Here is an 18093-nt window from a genome sequence, read left to right on the forward strand (position 1 = left end):
CAACATCAATTAAATTTTATTATACATATAACAACTGTAATCATGACACTATATTGAAAGTAGAAACATACAAATTAATTGCTTTTTTATCATATCATAATTTAGCACTAGCTTTATTTTTATAATATATTTGAAAATGAATAGATTTTACACGTTATACCATATCTACTATAACTTACTCTTAACAAGTATGAAAATATATAATTATAATCGTTCTATGTGGTCCAATATGTTCCAAAGATGTAAATAATTCTTCGAACGAGACTGTAAGATTTATTAGGACTTATTAAGCTGTTTATGTAAGTGATATAAGGTGGCATTAAGATTATATAAGAAAATAATTAATTGTGGTATATTTTATATTAATAACATTCTTTTACTACTTATAATAATTTATTCATAAGTAAATACAGTAAGTTTATAATAAGAAGTAATGTACCTATACTTGTTACCATTAATATGATAGTCTGTCTAATATTTTTATTATGCGGTGTGAAATTTAATAAATAAAGTAGAAGTATATTTATAATATATTGCCCATCCAAAAAGAAACAAGGCACAATATTAATAACTGCTAACCCTGCAGAAAAGACTGTTATATATTTGCAAAGCAGTGCTAAAGCTTCCGGTAATTTCGGATTTAAAAATGAATATTTCGGTACCCAATCAGATACATCAACTGTTCTATAAATATCTGCTGGGTGTCCTAAATATAAAACATCCATTCCTTCTCTTCTTTTTATTTGTACAATCTATAATAGAAATTAATAACTAATTACCTGAATAATGTTTCGCATTATCGATTATTAATGTCATTACCTTGGTAGCATTATCGAGAGAAGGTTTTAAACAATGTGTATCTTGAAACAGACATTCATGACTAGCATGACAAAAGTACTGTGACTGGTTAATCATTATTCTTGCTGGAAGACAAGAATGTGGAGGTAAATGCAGAGGAGCAGCTTGTGGTCCCTCAATATATTCAAAGCATAAGCTTCCACTAGTTTCACTATCTGTGGTACAACAATTTATAACACCATTAGTTTTCTGTCTAGCTGGAACTGATTCGTCATATTCCTGAAATAATGATATTTAAATATTATTCCTTTTACTGCCAACCCTAAATATGTGGTATGTGCAAAAACTGCCGAATCGATTCGCGGACCCGTTGGAAGTAAAATATTTATATTAATATCTAAAAAAAAAAGGTAGTATACAGAAGGAAAGTTACCTGAATAAATGACTGCTTAACACAATATCCAAGAGCAGGCTGATTTACCGTATTTAGTATACAATCATACCAGTCTTCAGTATACTTTATGGGGCAATCATTTAACTCATATATTATGTCCTGTTCAAGAAGTCCTGCTTGACCTAATACAGGTGAATTCTATAAACGTAAATTTTTATAATAAAAGGAACTTATCATCTTTAGTAGAAAATTATTTTGTCTACATTTATTAATTGAATAATTCATTTGTATTTAAAAAGTGAATTAATAAAATAGCAAAAATAACATCACTTCTGCTTACAGGTAAAATAGTCTTTACATAAATTCCATTTCCAACTGTATAAAATGGTGCCCACAACCATGTAGAAAGCATAAGGACAGTTGCAGCTAATGTAGCAAGTACTATGTTATGCCAAATTCCTGCACAAGTTACTCTTAATTGATTCTTTAATGGTAATGAAGCAAGCTGTTCACTGCTTATGTGTACATAAGCTATGGGTATTGTGAAAGCAATTAATATTCCTAAGCCAAATAATTGAACATCTTCTCTTGCTGCAGCTAATGCATGACCTAGCTCATGCATAATACTGCAAACTGCTAATGTAATGACATAATACCCAAGTTCATTGAAGGGCACATCTATTCCAGGCAACTGCAAAATGTATAAAAAGTTATTTTGTAAATACACTAAGTATTTAAAAGTTACATTAACATAAATTTACCATTGGTTCCAATAAAGGTTCAGAATTGCTATTATCAAGAGATGGCCCATTACTCCATATATTGAATGTCATCCTTAAGATTGCAATAGTTGCAAGAGGCAACAGAATGATACTAACAATCACTCCTGCATTAAACCAAGCAGTCCAAAATTTGGAACGGTCCATTCCCCATTTAATTATCTTACGGTTAAATGCTGTAGTGAACCATTTTATTCTTAACACCTGAACCTCCAGCCCAGTATTTTTTAAAAAATATAGATATGGATAATGTGAGCATGTCTGTAAAATAAATAAATATTATTTGTTGATTATTATGTATTAAGCTAGATGTTTTATCAATAAAATCATATTAAACATTAAATTGTAAGTATATGTTAATGTTTTAAAAGGTAAACAATGAAGTTACTATATCTGATATTATAAAATTGTATCTTTATATTTGAAACCAGTATTTTCTTTGAATTATATATACCTTAAAAATTGTATCAAAGAAAAATAATGAACAATGAATAAGACCTATAGCAATTAACACATTTAAAGCTTCCATTTTCTAACACCTTTTTTATTTTTTATGAGATTATGTTTCATATTACATAGTGCATGGGTTAATTTGTTATTTGCTACAGGTATGCATAGAACTTGAACAAAGTTATCTGATTTCCCGATCAGTTGTATAGATAATCTCAGAGAGAGTAAAACGTGACTTGCTGACGGCTATATTCCCTAGAAAATATTGTAATTTCTATTTCAATAAAGATATTTAGTCGATTCAGAAACATTACTTTATAAATAACGTTAATAAAATTTTATTTCGTCCTACAAAAGTAAAATAATTCTTATAATATGCAAAGTTACTAATGTTTCTTCTAAATACGTCGGCTGAACAAATATCTATTTCTGTGAATTAATAGATTAAAACAGCTCCTTTAACTAACAAATATTTATTTCCTTCTCATTGTTTTCATTTATATTTTGCCTCGTATGTTACTATCATCTTGTAAACAATTTTTAATGTTATATTCGTGGGGAATTCAATATAGGAATAGTATATAATTGAATAATGTTGGCTTATCGTTGGTTATAACTGCATCGGAATGTACATACAGGCACACACACCTAATTTCAATTATGTGTGATTCTTATCACTTTGTTTATAACTTTATGCATTGTTAAATTATTAGGCATGATATATTATATTTGATATATAATTTGTAAATTTGATTTGTGTACAATTGAAAGTTAAGTTATATCAACATGTCTTTAAGTATTGAAAAGCAAATTGAATTATTATTAGCTGGTCATCCTTTAGAAATTGATGGCAAGTATGAAACTAACCGTGCTGTACAAAATGAAATAATAGGTAAATCTGAATTTTATATAAATAAATATTAACAATTTATGAATATAATATACTCACATATATTTTGCAATTAAAAAATTGGTAGTCAATTATCTATTGCATGCTAATATTAAAGGTTCAAATGAATAATTAACAAAATATGTTACATATTATATCATGTTTAATTAGTATTAGTTTTGATTTCATAAGCTTTTCTTTAAGCTAATCATACTTTGTTTTGTATAATTATAATCTATCTTTAATAATTTATGCAAAAGAAATGTATGTATTATAGGAACAAAAGGAACTGCTAATAACTATGTCCCAATTTGCCAAAAAACTGTGACATATATTGTTGCTGCTGTTATCATAAATAATCAGGAAGAAGTATTGATGATTCAAGAAGCAAAGTCTTCTTGCCATGGGAAATGGTATTTGCCAGCTGGTAGAGTTGATCCCAATGAAACTTTATTAGATGCTATTAAAAGAGAAGTTTTAGAAGAAACAGGCCTTATATTTCAACCAGAAACATTGATATTAGTAGAGTGCGCAAGTGGTTCGTGGTTTAGATTCGTATTTAATGGTAAAATAACTGCTGGTAACTTGAAAACATTAGAGCAAGCGAATGAAGAATCATTGCAAGCAAGTTGGGTGCATAATATAAATGATCTACCACTGAGATCACACGACATTGTTTCTTTGATAGAAAGAGGCAAAAGTTATGCCATGAATAAAGATATTTCACAACATCCATATTTAACACCAGTCAGTAGGCCACTGAATAAACTATTACTGCGACTTACAATCACATCAAAGAAAAGAGCAACGTAAGTAAAATGAATTTGAAAAATATATTATCTAAATTTTACATCATATAATAATTTTAAGTTTATTTTTATAAATATATCATTGCTTATGCTTGATTTCTCTGTAGTATTTGCACTTTCAGTACAAGGTCACTGGTGGTAGTTTTCATAACACAACAACAGCAATCTGATTATGACTGTGAATGTGGATGAAGGCTTTAGATTGGAGTGGAATAGGTACACATTTATGCACATGCGCTTGTACATACACATTTGTAACAATAATGTTACTCTCATACTGTTTCATCCTTTTTCAGACTTGTGCTACTAATCATTTGTATTTGTATTAAGAATAAATTATGACCACTAATTTTGTAACTGAATTAGTCTATTATGCAGTAATATCTTGCACAGTCATAACATAATTTAATTTATAAATTATATTTTGTTGTAATTATAAATTGAACTAATCACCTAACTATACATAAAATTGTATGTAAAATTTACATAATACATTATATTCTTATTACATACTTTATCAACAGGAATAAATTACATGTTCTTGTATCGGATACAACACCGTATTGTTTACCGGTCTGTGAAATTAATCCGAATCGCAGTCTTCTTTCTACTTTACATAGTTTTATGGAAGTAAGTTCATATTTTAAATGTATGTATACACTATATGTATTTCATCATATGGCAATACTATACTTCATTTTTTCATAAATTGTTCAGGAACTGTTTGGAAATGAAGTTGCACAACATAAACCGCATGGTATACTCTCTGTAGAGTTCAGTGGGGGTCAAGGAGGAGATGGACTATGTTTAACAATATTAGTATCGTTCAAATTGCCGGTAGAAGATGTACTTGCTATTGGGAAATATGTTTGGTATGAATTACCTGAAAATTTAGCTACAAGTATTACTTATCGTTTACCGCGAAACATGACTGTACCTTTAAACGTAATACGATAATCTGATGCAATATTTTCCTATAACATGCATTCAAAATTTAAAATATTAAATATTTCATTAATTTTCGATTTACCTGTAAAATTAAAACTTATTTAAAATTCATGCATGATGTAAGTGAAATATCAGAATTACTTAAAATTTAAAAACAATTTTAAATCTACACGATAAAAATCCTTAATTACTATATTATATTAAAGCACAAATTAAAATGGAATGATTAATATACACATACATTCCAAGCACAGTTGTAACACATCATTACATTAACCAGGTATATGTATACATCTATTATTAACAATACCTAACAATATTAGAGAAATATTTATGATCATAAATTTATGTTTATCCTAGTCTATACCAATGACTTTTTTTAACAAGAATAAATATATAATTTGTATCTCCCATAAAAATTTATAATATAATACAATTAATACGAGTCTTTAATCATCTATATAAATCTTTATATTGTTAAATAAAAGCTGCAAGTGTTTCCGAGTAGCATTACAATTATTTAAAGCTCTCTTTATTTCGAGATTATAGATGCACAGAAAAATTTGTGTATGATTTTTGTACTTTTATGTTTATATGTTATAAAACAAAAGAATTTTGTTATTATTATTTACATTCCAAATATTTGATGGATCATATATTTAATTATTTGTCGAGCACAAAATAAGAACGCACATACATATTCAGTATCAAGCAAAGTAGACTTCTCCAAGAAAAATGCCGTTATAGGTAAAGCAAAATTTCTTAAAATCATCTTAATTTTTACGATATTACTAATGAAAATGATTTAGAAACAAAATAATATATTTTTTAATTATTAAATATAAAATTTATTATATAATGACAAGTAAAATCGATTCAAATTCTTCCCCGTAAACGTTTATGCGTAACTGGTGGGAGTGCATAAACCTATACACGTATACATATGTATAGGGCCATCGACTCTGGAAAAGCCTACTATACTCGGTACTGTACATGCAGTAATATATATTATATATAAAGATGTAATGTTCCATAAATTTGATGTATATTACATTTGTGGAATAATATGTATTGTAAATATACATCATATAATGAGTATGTATTACAATATATTCTTAAATGATGTATGATAGAAAATGATTTAGTATTTTTTGAATACTAAATGCTTTTAAAGCTTTCAGGAGTATTTATATATATAGATTGATTTTGTAATGAATAAAGTATTTATTAACAATGTATAATTAAAGCAGTTGTTATATCTTCTACAATGAATAAAACACTTCACTAAGTCAGTGCTTCATAGAAATTTACTTTATATTTAATTGGAGAGGATTGGATATGTCCAGAATATAGATATGAAAATTTTAATATTAATATTACGTTATTCTACAATTTAAAATATCACAGAAATATACATAAACATTTTTATAAAATCTCTACATATATTTTTGGCTTACTCTATAAATAGCAGTTTAATGAAAAAAACAATTTTTTATACAGAACGAGCCTATACATACGTAATGTATAAAAAAAGTTGTTTATATGTTACTCTATAATAAAAGTTACAAGTTGTAATTTATACTGTTGTATTAATAAATGCTAAAATTTGTTATTTCAGAAAATGATTTCATTCAGGTTAATACCTTCCTGAAATGAAAATGATTGAGAAATTTTTATTTTTACAATATATTTTTATGGACATTATAAAATAGGTTCATAAGTTGTATTAGCATTAAGGTATTTCAATATTTACTTAATACATATTTAAGTTAATGTTGGTGTTAATATACCAAGTGTACTCATTTCATTATTACTTTCATTTTTTATAGGAACAATATTGTTTGTACTAGACATTATATTAGTATCAGTGGTCTGAATCAATGATAAGTTATCAAATGAATTTAAAGGGGCTGTATTATTAAGATTGACTGCAGTATAAATTGCTTGTTTCTCATTATTTTCACACTGATTAACACAAGTGCTGATATTTATAGTATGTTTTTTCATATGAGTTGTTAAATTTCCACTGTGATAAAAATCTTTTCCACAAACTTTACACTGAAATGGTTTAATACCAGAATGTATCCTTTCATGTATTGATAAATTTCCACTATGTCTAAATTCTTTACCACATACATTACATTTATATGGTTTCACACCTGAATGAGTTCTTAAATGTGTTGACAAATTTCCACTGTGACTAAACATTTTTCCACATATTTGACAACCATAAGGTCTTTCACCAGAATGTGTTCTCATATGAATAGCTAAATTTCCACTATGAGTAAAACATTTTTCACATTGATTGCATTTATAAGGCCTTTCTCCATTGTGGGTCCTCATGTGTATAAATAAATTACTCTTATGTCCAAATTCTTTGAAACATATTTCACATTGACATTTAAATCTTTTTTGTGTATTTGTTTCTAAAGAGTTTTTAGGTGGTCTTCCAGAATGGTTAGGTTTTATTGATAATATAGGCTCTGAAGTAGTTAACATTTGATTTGTATGTTTTGTTTGTTGTATACTTTGAGAAAACTGAGATTGTTGTTCTTTCTGAATCATATCCATATAGCATTGTTGACTCATTTGATTGTGATTTGAACTTCTTTCCTGGTTAATTTGGAATAATGTACCATTTTGTATACAATCTTTCATATGTGTTAATGAACCACCTTCCTAAAATATTTAATATGTACAGTTAGTCTCCAAATGTTATTATGAATTTTATTGATCAAACAAAATATATAATTATATTGTTACATCTTTAAACACAATTTCATATATTTATAAATCTTTATATTTAGATATTTATAATATGCATTAAAAGTAATAAAACCCACTTCTGTTTGAAATAAACTTTGTTGGCCATGAATTTCTGTTTTTGGTCTTATTTCATTTGGTGTATGATCCCAAAATAATGGTAATTGATTATACTTATAATCTGCATCTTCATCAGTGAATGTTGGATATTTGGAAATGTTTGAACCAATATTCCTTCCATTATAATTAATATCTTCTATTTCTATACACTCGTGTTTTATCTGTATAGGATTAAACATCTGCAAATTTAAAAGAATAACAACAATGATTAATTAATAATTTATTTTCTCTGCATTGTTTATGATAAGTAGGTTGATCAATAAAACATTAATTAAACTGGTTCTAGCTTATGAAGTTAAAATGATTAAGTGGATCACAAGAAATCTTTCAAGAAAATACGTAAGTTGTGAAAAAGAAGTATGAGATTAATGATTGCATATGTAAAATCTATATAAAATGCACATACATTTTGAAAAAGATATATTAAAATCAATAGCCACTTTGCTACTATCTGCAATCATTCATAATTTAATCAGAACATCAATTCTGAAACAAATAACATAACTAATACACACTGTCACTTTACGACAATTATTCATTATGTAAGTGTGTAAACAAACGATTGTTTGTAAACATTCTTTTAAATAACATTGGATATATTAAATAACGGTTTTTTATATTAAAATATCCAATTTCTTTCATAAATGACAATTTTTTATATAGCTAACAGTGCCATCTATGGAAACTTATATATATAGTTTTCTTATTGAAAGCTAATATGGATAATTTAGGGAAAAGTTTGTTTAGAATATCAGAAATGCTATGTGAAATATGTTAATCATTTTATTATTTTGAAATTTTCGTTTAAATAAAACAATAAATAATTTTATACAACACGATATGGGAGTAGAGTAATTCCACTATAGGAATATCAAAAGTAATTTGAAATTAATTAATTATATTAATTTGAATGCATAAAGTTAACAATATTTGTTAACTTTAGCAAAGATTACAATCTAAAAATATACATACATACATACATATTTATCAATTTTAAACATAGAGTGCGCTATATCGCTATCAAATTATCATTTATCAGTACATTTGACTTTCGTAAATATTATGAGAAAAGAAGTCTGTCCATGTATTTTATCGGTGTATCAATCAAAAGCATTTTGTAATAATAAATTTAATTAATGTCTAAGGTGAAGATTTATTGGTTAAGATAATTTTGACATACTTCTTTCAGATCAAAACCTTTAATATTTAATGTTACTAGGTGCAAGTAGTATTAAATACAGACATTTGAAAGTGCAAATGCACTAAGCAATTTTATATAAATCAGAATGTGATATATGTATATATTCATTGCCATAATACTTATGTTGTCACCTAATTCATTTACTGTTAATTTGAAAAGGTGATTTACTAGGTCATAGGTGTATGAAAGCAATAATAAAACTGTATTATTTGGTAAAGAATAACTGAAATGTAAAGTTACGCACTATGCCTGGTGGAAGACGTAATGCTGCTAGTAGAAACGGACAATCTAAATCCCAGGCTGGATTTTCTCAGTCTACAAACATTGGCATACGGAGTAATAGTGGAGAAAGAACAGCTGGAAGTGGAGGAGATGATAAAAAATTAGAGGAACTTTATGGAATGAAGACATTGGTACCAAAACATGTACCTGTACCTGTTGTACCTGTGGATGGTCACTTAACATTTGAAGCATTATCTTTGGTTGTATCAATTGTTGCAGCTTCTTTACAAATGCTTAATTTGTATAGAACTGTATGGTGGTTACCTCATTCTTATAATAATTATAGCATGGTATGTAGTTTAAGATACTTCATATCAGTTTATCAATTATTATATGAACATTCACCAGTAAATTTCTTATTTTTTCAGAATTTTTATTTAATTGATCCCTATCTACTGATATTTATTGTAACTATGGTTGCAAGACAATTTGTTTATTCCCTATTACGAAGATTTATTGATATTTCATCTCCAGCTCGTTGGTTGTCTACTGCTCAAAAAATTATGAGGTATGTTTTATGGCTTATTAAATAAGTTATATAAACATTGTTTAGGCTGTATTCTATTATTTTTCAGAATAAGTTTATTAATCACTGTGATGAGTATATTGTGCTGGTGCCTCTATCATATGGCAGAAAGGCACAATTCAATGAAGATCTTCTATTTATGCTATCCGTTTGTATCTTTTTATTGAAGTACATATACATATATATATATATATATATATATATAAGTAAACATTGAAGCAGCATTTATTATGTATACCTTGTTTCAGAAGTTTATCTGTGTATTTTGTAATGTTTGGTGTAAGTGCAACACCTTTCTTTGATATATCAATAACACCTGTATACAGTAAAGATGATAAGAAGACTAAGCTTGTAATGGGTATGCAAGTTTTGCTCACACTAACAGTACACTGTTATTGTATTTAAAAATTGTTACAATTATAGCTGTTAAAATGTATTTTAAATCTTATTTTTATAGACAAGCCTTTACATAATTGTTCTCTGAATGCATCAGCAATTAGAGCAGAAGTTTCAACTTTAAGATCTGATTTTAATCGCCGTTTGAAACGAGCTTTATTTGCATCTTCTAGCAGTGCTTATGTATGTGGCATTGCACCTATAATATTTGTACCTCAATATTTACATTTTAATGTTTCCTGGGTTGTACAACATGTTATTATGTTTTGGCTTGGAAGAATAAGTGCTCACTTTTCTCAAGCTTACTCAGTTAGGTATGTACTTGTAATTATGCATGAGTACCTTTTTAACATTAGTATAATTTAATGTTGTAGGACTATTGTTATTACTGTAAAATGTGAGCGTTGTATTGAAAAAAATTCATTTCCAGAAATTTGATGAATACCCTACTTATTTAGGTATTGCGACGTTTTACACAGAGCAGCGCTGCATTTAGGTCGATGGGTTAAAATTGAAAATCGTAATAGTCATACCTATGCACAATCATGGAATGATTCGATTTTGTGGCCTCATGGTTCAATTGTGAGACACAATAAAGAAATTTATCGATCAGAAGGTTTGTGTACTGTAGCGGAGCCAGGAAATTCAAATCACTACAGATTTTATGTACGTTATTAAATGAGTGATTTATTGTGTTATAAATCATGGTTACATTGTAAGAATATATAATTTATTTTATCCAGGCATTATTTAGTAATCCCACAATGCTGCTATGTTCGTTACTGGGCCTGCAGCTTGTCCTTGTGTGTTTGCAATTGTTAATTTTAATACGCACAACTGACTGGTACCAAATATTGTCAATGACATTACTTCTTATGATCAATTACTATACTTTATTTAAAGTAACTAGAGATTACCTTATTTGTTGGAAGGTATACCATGCCGAGCAAATAATACAAGAAAAGTCTCAAATGACTGTAAACTCTGCTATTCAATAAATAATGAATAAAAAAAAGAAAGATATCTAATGTGTTTACTCTTTTACATGTACCTAACAAATTGCACTTTCGAAAATTTGATTGGATTTGTGTGATTTATTATACATCAATCGAAGCGTTTTTTTATTCTTTACAAAAAAGTATAAAGACACTTGGATCGAAAATTTATTAGTTCAAAAGATATCTTAGGGAAAAACAAAGAGAGACCAACGGCCTCTCCCAAAGATATTTTTTGAACTAATAAATTTTCGATACAAGTGCCTTAATATTTTTTTGAAGGGAATAGAAAGACACTTCGATCGATGTATAGAAAAGCATATAGTCTCATTTAAAAAAATAAACATCTTTGAAGAAGAAGAAATCTTTGAAACGTCTTCACTTTCGGTGCTGATCCATGCATCAGTTGATGCTCCATTCGATACCATTAAATTTTGTCTCGTGAAATTTTTCTTTATCTCCTACGATTTGAAAAATATAAGTTGACCCAGTTTTATAGAACATCCTGTATAGTTTTATCTAACTTTTTTCTATTTCTTTTTTTTATTTATGTATTTGCAATTAGAATACAAATTCAATAAATTAATTTGCTGACTTGGGCACCGATTACAGTACCAATTATGTCGTAGTGAACACTTGTCTGTTAGCCATTCTAACTTTATAAAGTATGAAATCATTCACTTGACAGATATCATCGTAAACAGGGAGCATATGGAACAACTATACTCAGCTTTGAAAACCTTCTAATGGAAAAGTTCTTGCGTACTTAAATTCAAGAAAAATCAATAAAAATATAATCTTTGGATTACTGCTTTGATTTTCGAATTTTTTCGACGAACATGTGTTTTGCGTTTGTAAATATCTGACGGTATTTTAATTACAGATAAAGGGTATACATTTTTGACTTATAAAAATTTAATTTATCCCGTGTAACAATATTTTTCATAAACATGCGAAATTTTAACGATCCTATAATTGATATCTGTATTAAAATTCTTTCATGAAGTAATTAAAATAAATATGGAGTCACATAATGACGTATTTTGACCATATTTTTGAAAATTACATATTATGAAAGCTCAAAATTGAGACAATATTTTGCTTTATCTTCTAACAATATCTTAAGGTATTACGTTTAATAATATTATGTTTTATGTGCATATATGCATATGCACATTCTAAGAACAATGTATCTATTTTTACGGATGAAGAAGTAAGAAAAACATAAAACAACGTGTCGTTGCATTTAATTGCGTTACAATTAATTGGTACTAATAAATTTAGAAACCATTATTTTCATTAATAATTCTTACGAAAGAAAAGGAGTATCAAAAATTACAGTTATGCAGCCAGAGATTCATTGAATTAATTTGATGGTCTAGAGTTATAACAATTAAAATGTCTATTTCGCAATTTAAGAAATATGCTCTTATGTGTATTCAACTGCAAACACATATGATTGAAACAACATGATGCATTGAAAAATATAATGAAAGTTATCAGTGAAATAATAAGACATGGTTTACAATTTCCTCATGATCGGTTGTTAAGCAAAGAAATGTCCAAACAGTCGTAGTGTTATATATAGGAAGAAAATTAAAATGTAACGCAGTGCCGTTTATATTTGTTACAGTAATGAATATCATTCAGAGGACCATCTTATGCGGTGTGCTTATATCTTTCGGTGTGATATGATTTCCTCACAAAATTTATTATCTAATCTGCTTGTACAGATAACGAACGTTTCGCAATAAAGATATAAACAATTGGTGTGCTTTTGTCTAACGTTTGAATAAAATCAATTGAATTATTTTTTTTTCTATTTTTCTTTTTGTTCGCAAGTGTGCAACAATATCTATTACTTTACCTTTACATGACATACGATGATAATGAATGAAACACCAATTTACGTTAACATTTACTCCATTATTCTTATCTAATAACTTTCGAAAAAAAAAACAAAAAAACAATGTAGTTTGCAAAGTACAGTTTAATTATAAATATCTTTATTCAGTTACTTACGAACGTTACTTTAATTACAGTTAAACAAGGGTCATGTAACGAATACATAGTGGCTGGCTATGTCCCTGGACTTAGTGGCATGCCTTCCATTAACAGGACAAATTGTCGGGTTGGTGAACTTTTGAAGAATCCTTCCCTATCAACTTCCCCCGATTGTGCTCGTACTTGTCATGTTGGGGATAAACCAAGAATATGTTATTACAATTTTGTGCTTGAGCGTTACCCTACTAACGGACAGTAAGTATACTCGGGACAATTGCAAATTCAGATGTTCCAACGTGAATCCCTGATCCCGAATTCTGCAAATGTCGAATGGTTTGTTAAGTATTACTCTGGTTTACACAAGAAATTTTCTTCACTTTTTTAGAGCATGCAGTCTCTGTACCCCTAATATGACCAATACGATTTGCCCTAATTGCCAGTGTGTACGTGCCGATGGGGTGCCACGTATGGCTTTAACTGTGAACCGAATGATACCAGGACCATCCATAGAAGTTTGTCTACACGATTATGTGGTCATCGATGTTCAGAATAAAATCGAAGGAGAGGGAGTTACGATTCACTGGCATGGGGTGTATCAGAAAAACTTTCAATATTGCGACGGTGTACCTCAAGTGACTCAGTGCCCGATTTCAGCCGGTTCCAATTTTAGGTAAATCTTATCTTACTAGAGAGAGACTTAGGCACTACCAATTTGAAAACATTTTTTTGGAATTCTATACTTCCCTTGGTGTCAATTCCTTTACAAAAATTATTAAGGTACCCGTGTCGAAAATTGAACAATTAAAAAGATATCTTATTAGGGAGGGACCGTGAGTCTCTCTCTAGTAAGATATCTTTTTAATTAGTAAATTTTCGATCCAGGTACTTTAATACTTTTTTGCAGAGAATTAAAAAACGCTTCAATTGATGTATAACAAAGCATATAATTCTATAAAAATAGATAAAGATGACCTTGAAATCTTTGAGACATTTCCACTTCCGGTGTCGAAACATGCATCATGTAGTACTCCATTTGACGCCATTTATTTGTCTATCTTCTATTATTTTAAAGCCATAGCTTGCCAGTTGCACGAGATACCTAGTATATTGAAAAATTGTAATATACATTTGATAGAGTATTGTATACTGAATAGTTATACTTTTCCTCAGATACCAGTTTCAGGTACAAAACAGTGGCACGCACTATTGGCACGCTCATTCGGGGGTACAAAAGTTGGACGGTGTTTTTGGTAGCTTCATCGTGCGAGATGCAATAGAACGAGATCCTCACAAGCATCTGTTTGATTTTGATTTAACGAATCATGTGGTGGTAATTAACGATTGGATGCATGAATCAGCTACCCAACGATATCCAGGTCGCGAGACTGGAGTCACCAGTCAAGCTCCTGATACATTTTTGATTAATGGAAATGGATTGCCTCTGGTAAATATATTTAATTTAAAACACGTATAATATGTATCTATCATAGAAACAAAAAGCAGCAATTTTGTTGCTTGATTCTCTAAATCACTCTCAAATAGGATGTTATTCTAACTAAAATTTTATTGATGTTGTAGAATGCTAATTATACCGGGGATTTTACTGCGGCGAATTCAAGTTTCTCAGTTATAACTGTAGAAGCAAATAAGCGTTATCGTTTCCGTTTAGTCAACTCTTTTTGTACCTTGTGTCCTAGCCAATTGATAATCGAGGATCACAATATGACTGCCATCGCGACAGATGGACAGAATAATGAACCTGTTGTTGTAGACTCCATTATATCATTGCCAGGTGAAATATCAATGAATTATTTAAGTAAAATTACTATAAAAATTATATGTTTTGTTCCTCTGCAGGTGAAAGATACGATTTTATCTTACATACTGACAAAAAACCTGGCACTTATTGGATACAACTTCGTGGATTGAATATATGTAAACGCCGTGGTATATACCAGTTAGCACTATTGCAATACCTAGATGCGCCTGTAAAGCCGAAAACTCCTCTACCTACGTACAGTAGTCTTCCCTCAAGAGTAGTATGTTTTTCTTCATTTCTGTTGTCACTTAAATTCATAATTTAATATGAGTGTGGCATCCTCTAGAATTTGTTTTCACAAGTGTGTAAATGAATTTGTTGTTACAACAGATTCTGAATCCTGTGGATGTCTGTTGCAACATATCGACTCCTAATCTGCTATGTATCAGTAATTTAACACATGCCGAGGGGGTTGATCATGGTATCGTGAAAAAGGTACCAGACTTCAAATTTTACATGCCTATAGGCTTCCGTAATATTCCAGCCGAGGTATTTTATCGGCCTAACAAGTACGACACATTTTTAGGTGAGACATACCTTTAATACTCTCATAATTTACACTGCTCCAAAAATTGGATATAATATTTTTTCGTTATTAAACTGATATTCTCTTTTCTGAATGTTCATACAGTGCCAGTACCAGGTAATACTTTAGAGGCATACATGGACAATATACAATACAGTTCTGCACCATCGCCGCCGCTTTCGCAGTATAATGATAATCCTCCGGGTCAATTTTGTAATAGTCGAGGTTTGCCGGGTCATTGTAACGTCAATTGTACGTGCACGCACTTGTTGAAAATACCATTGAATGCTATCGTGGAAATAATATTAGTTGACAGATGTGAGTAATCAAATGTACTGGAACATAATTAAAGTTTTAGGATCCAAGACACATTAACTCTTTCATTGCTGGAGAGGCATATTTTTTGATAAATAATACAATAATTATTCACTGTTGATAGTAATGAAGGTGTTAAGGATATGGGTAGCTATTAATTATCAAATTTATCATTACTGTAATGCCATTTAAAAATTTGTTGTAGCTGGTGCACCAGCTCTGAATCACCCCTTCCACTTGCATGGTCACTCGTTTAGAGTTCTAAGTATGGGCCAACCATTAGGTCCTACCTCAGATCCTCCAGATCCAATAACTATAGAATATGTAAAACAGCTTGAAAAAGAGACCAATTTGGAGAGAAAGTTTGATGTCCCTGCTGGTAAAGATACTCTTACTCTGCCAAATAATGGATTCGCTGTAATCAGATTTCGTGCGAACAATCCAGGTAAAAATAATAACGAAGTCCTTTTGGATTTATATGAAAATTCTATTGTTAGATGTAAGAAGGTTCTTAGGACTCTTGTTATAATTTTTCTTTTTCTTCTTGTTATTAAGGGTTCTGGATGTTCCATTGTCATTTTATCTATCACCAAGATGCCGGTATGCAGATGATTTTTCAAGTTGGGAAATTCAGTGATTTACCACCGGTACCAAAGAATTTTCCGCGATGCGGCAATTTCAAATTGCCCATTACGCCTAATTTCGACAAATGTCAAGAAGGTAGATGTGAGGAAGAAGAGGAAGGGCAAGACAAGGAGGGAAAGGAAATATGGGGGCCAAAAGAAGTTAAGAAAGAAGGGGAAGATAAAACGGAAGAGAAAGAATGGGAAGGCGAAGAAGAGAGGAAGGATTGGGGGGGAAAGAAAGAAAAAAGAGAATGGCCAAATAAAGATGAAAAGAAAGAATGGGCAGGTAAAGAAGGGGCAGACCAAAAAGAAAAGATAAAATCGGAAGACAAAGAAGAGAAGAAGGAATTGGGAGGAAAAGAGGAGAAGAAGCAATCGGAAGATAAAGACGAAAAGAAAGGATGGGAGGACAAAGAAGAGAAGATGGAATTGGGAGTAAAACAAGAGAAGAAGGAATGGGAAGATAAAGATGAAAATAAAGAATGGGAAGACAAAAACGAAAAGAAAGAAGGGGAAGTCAAAGAAGAGAAGGAATTGGGAGTAAAAGAAGAGAAGAAGGAATGGGAAGATAAAGGCGAAAAGAAAGAACGTGAAGACAAAGAACAGAAGAAGGAATGGGAAGACAAAGAAGAGGAGAAAGAATGGGGAGGAAAAGAAGGGAAGAAAGAATGCGAAGATAAAGACGAAATGAAAGAATGGGTAGAGATAGAAGATAGTAAAGTAAAGAAATATAGCGACGAAAATAAATTTAGCCACGAAAGTAGATCTAACGACGAAAGTAGATCTAGCGACGAAAGTAAATCTAGCGATGAAAGTAAATCCAGCGATGGAAGTAGTTCTAGCGACGGAAGTAGTTCTAGCGATGGAAGTAAATCTAGCGATGGAAGTAGTTCTAGCGACGGAAGTAGTTCTAGCGACGGAAGTAGTTCTAGCGACGGAAGTAGCTCTAGCGACGGAAGTAGCTCTAGCGACGGAAGTAGCTCTAGCGACGGAAGTAGCTCTAGCGACGGAAGTAAATCTAGCGACGGAAGTAAATCTAGCGATGAAAGTTAATCCAGCGACGATAATGGAAAAAGCGACTAAAGTGATAAAAAGGGGGGTAGTGATTAAAAGGAAGAACAAAAGTGTCCGAGCAGTGATAATTGTTTTACGTTCACATTTAAGAAATTTTCATGTCACATTTTTTCACATCTGTTCATTGTTATTTGCAGATAAAATTGCACGTTTTCAATGAAAATAATTTCAAGAAAATTGATGGTATTGAGAAAACACTTTTTCTAGCGTTGTAATTTATTTGTATTCTGTTAACCTGTAATAAAGGTATAAGTTTCCTTTCTTAAATATTATTCCTTTATTAATATTAGTACGATATTTATTTTATCAAAAGGAATCAGCAGTTAAATCACTCTTACGCATATAATGAACATAAAAACAAAGTTTGTATGGAAATGAA

The 18093-nt window shown here is 29.9% G+C and overlaps 5 protein-coding genes across 12 annotated transcripts; 3 read left to right on the plus strand and 2 right to left on the minus strand.

Annotated features, from left to right (window-relative positions):
* Positions 1–371: 371 nt before the first annotated feature.
* LOC114882894 (membrane-bound transcription factor site-2 protease) lies at positions 372–2797 on the minus strand. Its single transcript, XM_029200061.2, has 6 exons — positions 2426–2797; positions 1954–2232; positions 1533–1883; positions 1232–1390; positions 820–1077; positions 372–752 (listed from the first exon to the last, which is right to left on the minus strand). The coding sequence occupies exons 1-6, from the start codon at positions 2498–2500 to the stop codon at positions 384–386; spliced, it is 1491 nt and encodes a 496-aa protein (XP_029055894.1). The 5' UTR covers positions 2501–2797; the 3' UTR covers positions 372–383.
* Positions 2798–2814: 17 nt separating this feature from the next.
* On the plus strand, positions 2815–6359 carry LOC114882897 (8-oxo-dGDP phosphatase NUDT18). The gene is made up of 4 exons (XM_029200072.2): positions 2815–3313; positions 3588–4119; positions 4644–4749; positions 4837–6359. The coding sequence occupies exons 1-4, from the start codon at positions 3208–3210 to the stop codon at positions 5074–5076; spliced, it is 984 nt and encodes a 327-aa protein (XP_029055905.1). The 5' UTR covers positions 2815–3207; the 3' UTR covers positions 5077–6359.
* Positions 6360–6363: 4 nt separating this feature from the next.
* On the minus strand, positions 6364–8596 carry LOC114882896 (zinc finger protein 836-like). Its single transcript, XM_029200071.2, has 3 exons — positions 8357–8596; positions 7911–8129; positions 6364–7746 (listed from the first exon to the last, which is right to left on the minus strand). Exons 2-3 carry the CDS (start codon positions 8127–8129, stop codon positions 6832–6834), a joined length of 1134 nt encoding a protein of 377 aa, XP_029055904.1. The 5' UTR covers positions 8357–8596; the 3' UTR covers positions 6364–6831.
* LOC114882895 (transmembrane protein 39A) lies at positions 8203–11374 on the plus strand. Of its 8 annotated transcripts, none has more exons than XM_029200069.2 (8): positions 8203–8289; positions 9370–9723; positions 9802–9941; positions 10009–10107; positions 10208–10317; positions 10417–10669; positions 10814–11021; positions 11099–11374. In XM_029200069.2, the coding sequence occupies exons 2-8, from the start codon at positions 9397–9399 to the stop codon at positions 11351–11353; spliced, it is 1392 nt and encodes a 463-aa protein (XP_029055902.1). In that variant the 5' UTR covers positions 8203–8289; positions 9370–9396; the 3' UTR covers positions 11354–11374. The 8 variants fall into 8 exon arrangements, with proteins under 8 accessions (XP_029055902.1, XP_029055898.1, XP_029055901.1 ...); XM_029200065.2 differs by lacking the exon at positions 8203–8289 and adding an exon at positions 8692–8827 and having other exon boundaries at positions 9311–9723; XM_029200068.2 differs by lacking the exon at positions 8203–8289 and adding an exon at positions 8692–8827.
* Positions 11375–13451: 2077 nt separating this feature from the next.
* LOC114882905 (laccase-1-like) lies at positions 13452–17693 on the plus strand. Its single transcript, XM_046287937.1, has 10 exons — positions 13452–13609; positions 13740–14024; positions 14525–14798; positions 14933–15146; positions 15212–15393; positions 15504–15699; positions 15805–16017; positions 16220–16459; positions 16570–16845; positions 16927–17693. Exons 1-10 carry the CDS (start codon positions 13452–13454, stop codon positions 17691–17693), a joined length of 2805 nt encoding a protein of 934 aa, XP_046143893.1.
* The last annotated feature ends 400 nt before the right edge of the window (positions 17694–18093 follow it).

The sequence above is a fragment of the Osmia bicornis genome, chromosome 1, assembly GCF_907164935.1.
Source record: "Osmia bicornis bicornis chromosome 1, iOsmBic2.1, whole genome shotgun sequence".
Taxonomy (NCBI): Eukaryota; Metazoa; Arthropoda; class Insecta; order Hymenoptera; family Megachilidae; genus Osmia; species Osmia bicornis.